This window comes from Glossina fuscipes, unplaced genomic scaffold (genome assembly GCF_014805625.2).
Source record: "Glossina fuscipes isolate IAEA_lab_2018 unplaced genomic scaffold, Yale_Gfus_2 75074, whole genome shotgun sequence".
Classification (NCBI taxonomy): Eukaryota; Metazoa; Arthropoda; class Insecta; order Diptera; family Glossinidae; genus Glossina; species Glossina fuscipes.
The window spans coordinates 1-2,849 of NW_024004454.1; the positions used below are offsets into that span (position 1 = coordinate 1).

General features: G+C 36.3%; 1 protein-coding gene across 1 annotated transcript; it reads left to right on the forward strand.

Moving 5' to 3' along the window:
- Positions 1-7: 7 nt before the first annotated feature.
- On the forward strand, positions 8-2,843 carry LOC119643962 (terminal uridylyltransferase Tailor-like). Its single transcript, XM_038043476.1, has 5 exons — positions 8-551; positions 616-705; positions 785-1,258; positions 1,323-1,499; positions 1,566-2,843. Exons 1-5 carry the CDS (start codon positions 209-211, stop codon positions 1,799-1,801), a joined length of 1,320 nt encoding a protein of 439 aa, XP_037899404.1. The 5' UTR covers positions 8-208; the 3' UTR covers positions 1,802-2,843.
- Positions 2,844-2,849: the final 6 nt, after the last annotated feature.

Sequence of the window (2,849 nt, forward strand, 5' to 3'; positions counted from 1 at the left end):
GTACTCAGTTATGATTACGTTTGCCTTTAATTATTTATCGAATTTGCCTATTTTTTTTATTGTTAATGTTTTTATATGAATAAAATGACAATGAAATCTTTTGTTTGGCTAGTTACTCCAACTTAAATTTTTATTTAATACAAAGCATTTTATTTCAATTTTTTTGTTTTTTTTTAATTTCTTCTTTAAATAAGTACAGTTAAATCCCATGACATTGGAGGCCCACTTGTTTATGAAAAAGTTCAGGCGCTTGAGTTTACATCATAAATATATAGATAAACACCTTATCCATGCTTTGTATGGTATTATCACTGTTATTGAAAAGTTCTTGGACCGAAACAATGAAGAAATTGTCGACACAGAAAAATCCAGATTAGCGTGGCGCGCGGAAATGGTCGGAATTGAGCGAAATTATCGCTGTTCCCGTTGCAAGATCGATTTTAGACAGTCTACTGAACGAGCAGCTGAACACGTTACAAGTCCAGGCCACATTAAGAAGATGGGATCAAAATGCGAAATTCAATCAGAAAGTCCAATCATGTCTCCCACAAGTATTTGACATTTGCGTCCATTCAAATGTAGAAAGTATTAAAATATTTCTTTTTATTTTGGAAGATTATGATTTGGCAAAGTGCAGTAAGGAAACCACTAAACATGTTGCACGTCAAGATCAGATACAGCAGTTATCAAATCATCCATCGTTAAGTATATAGAATTTTCATTCATTTCAATACATATACAAAGTTTAAAAAATATAATTTTTTGATTTGTTTTTGATTTTCAGACATTGAAGACTTGCTAAATAAAGATCTGATCAAATTCATTGCGGATCAATTGCTAATAGCCGATGAATTAAAATCAATACCCGAGTATGAGGTTATTGAGAGCCAATTATTTGATCTCGTGAAACCGTTGTTTCCCAAACAAACATTGCGGGTTTATCGAATTGGGTCGCGGATTACGGGTATAGGCGAACGGGATTCCAATTTCGATATTTTCCTCGATATCGGCGATACATTCGAAGTCTTCGAGAATCAACCTTCACCGTATATTATGAATAAATTTAAAAAAGTAAGCAAGGCTATGAGGATGGTTCCGTATATATGGAAAATAGAGGGAAAAGTTGAGCGAGCTCTTGTGCCTGTAATAAAAGCGTATAACTTTTCTGCACGTATTAAATGCGAAATCAGTTTCTCGAACAGCTTGGCGGTTATAAATACTAAACTAATAGAGCATTTCTTTGACATACAACCGATTGGTGAGTAAAATTAATTTTCATTACTTTCAGAATGAAAAGGGAATCATTTGCCAATAAATTTTAACAAGACACATTTGTCTTTTTTTAAAAAACTGGTGGCGATGTGCTCGTTTAACGCCTTGTTATCCCACTTATAGTATGGTGTTAATGGTTACTTACTTTCTACAAATTAAAGAAATTTTGCCCTCTGTCGAATTCCTTCAGAAAAGTATTGACTTGAAGAAAGCTATATTCATCGGTCGTAAGTGAAACTAAATGAAAACATTGAATGGTTTACGCTTACGCTTATAATTAAATATTTTAACAGCTTGGTTGGCAACGTTCGGTTTTTGCGCTCTAAGTGATGTAAATAAGGATAAGGTGTCCGTAACAGCGACGAGCATTCAAATGTATTTAAGGCTTTTCTTCGAATTTTACTCGCAATTCGATTTTGAAGCATATGCTGTTTGCCCGTACCTGGGAAAGCTCCTAAAAATTGAGGATTTGGAAAAGGAAATGCCAACCAGGTGGAATACATTGAATCATACGATCATAATTAAATGAAAATTTCATTATATTTTGTAGGTATCACTGTTATGTGAAAATTGCTCGCTCAGATCGTATGATTAATTTAAGGACACCACTAGTTGTTCAGGATCCGATACAACTTCAACGTAATATTATCACAAATTTGAAAAAGATTCATTTACCGGCATTCATTCAATATATACGTTTGTCTCTCTCAACGATGTCCGAAGGATAATATGTAAAATAAATCTAATTACAATGAAATCATTTCTATTTGCAATCTGCAGGAGGAAGAAATAGAAAATTAGTTTGCTAAAAATGGCCACATACGGTATATTCGATTTTTATATCCGCCACCGAAGATTGGAAAAATATTAAGTTTGTCAAAACGTTCGCAACACGCATATAGAAGCTTTAGAGACTCTACGTCGTGGACGTAGCCATGATCTCCTTGATCAAATTTTCTCCCTCCGTAATGGCAAATATTGCCTTTACCGTAAAACTGAAAGTTGTCTTCAAAGTAGACTTGCTTGCACGCGAGTGTATGCCCTAAATCAAACTGGAAGTACATGTTTACAGCGCAGCGTAAGGAGAGCATTCCTGCTTTATGTTCACTATTTATAAATTTCAATAGTTAGACAAGAAAAACCTCCGCAGCTTTTCAGCAAGAATGGGATACTAACATGAGAAAGAAATACATCTCAGCCCTCGTAACCTGATGGGAAGATCGTCATATTTCTTAGCAGTAATATTTTTTCGATCAACCTGAGACCCTGGACACCCACTGTTTAAACTATAAAGTCATTCCATACAGTTTTGGGTGATTTCTTGCAAGCCGTACTTGCCATTTGCAGTTTTCGTACCTTCCAGGGCGACCGACCACCCAGCTATACTGTCTCCAGGAAAAAATGCGTAGAGGGAAACATAACCGCATCCCACACCCCACACCCCATTGCTAGCCATGCGAGCTGCTTCCGTATCTCGCAAAGCCTGCGGTTTTTCCCAAACGCTTTCACCGCGCCCAGCATGGTAGTAGAAGGGACGACCATCTGGCGCTCGATGTTCAGACCATTCAGCAGCCCGA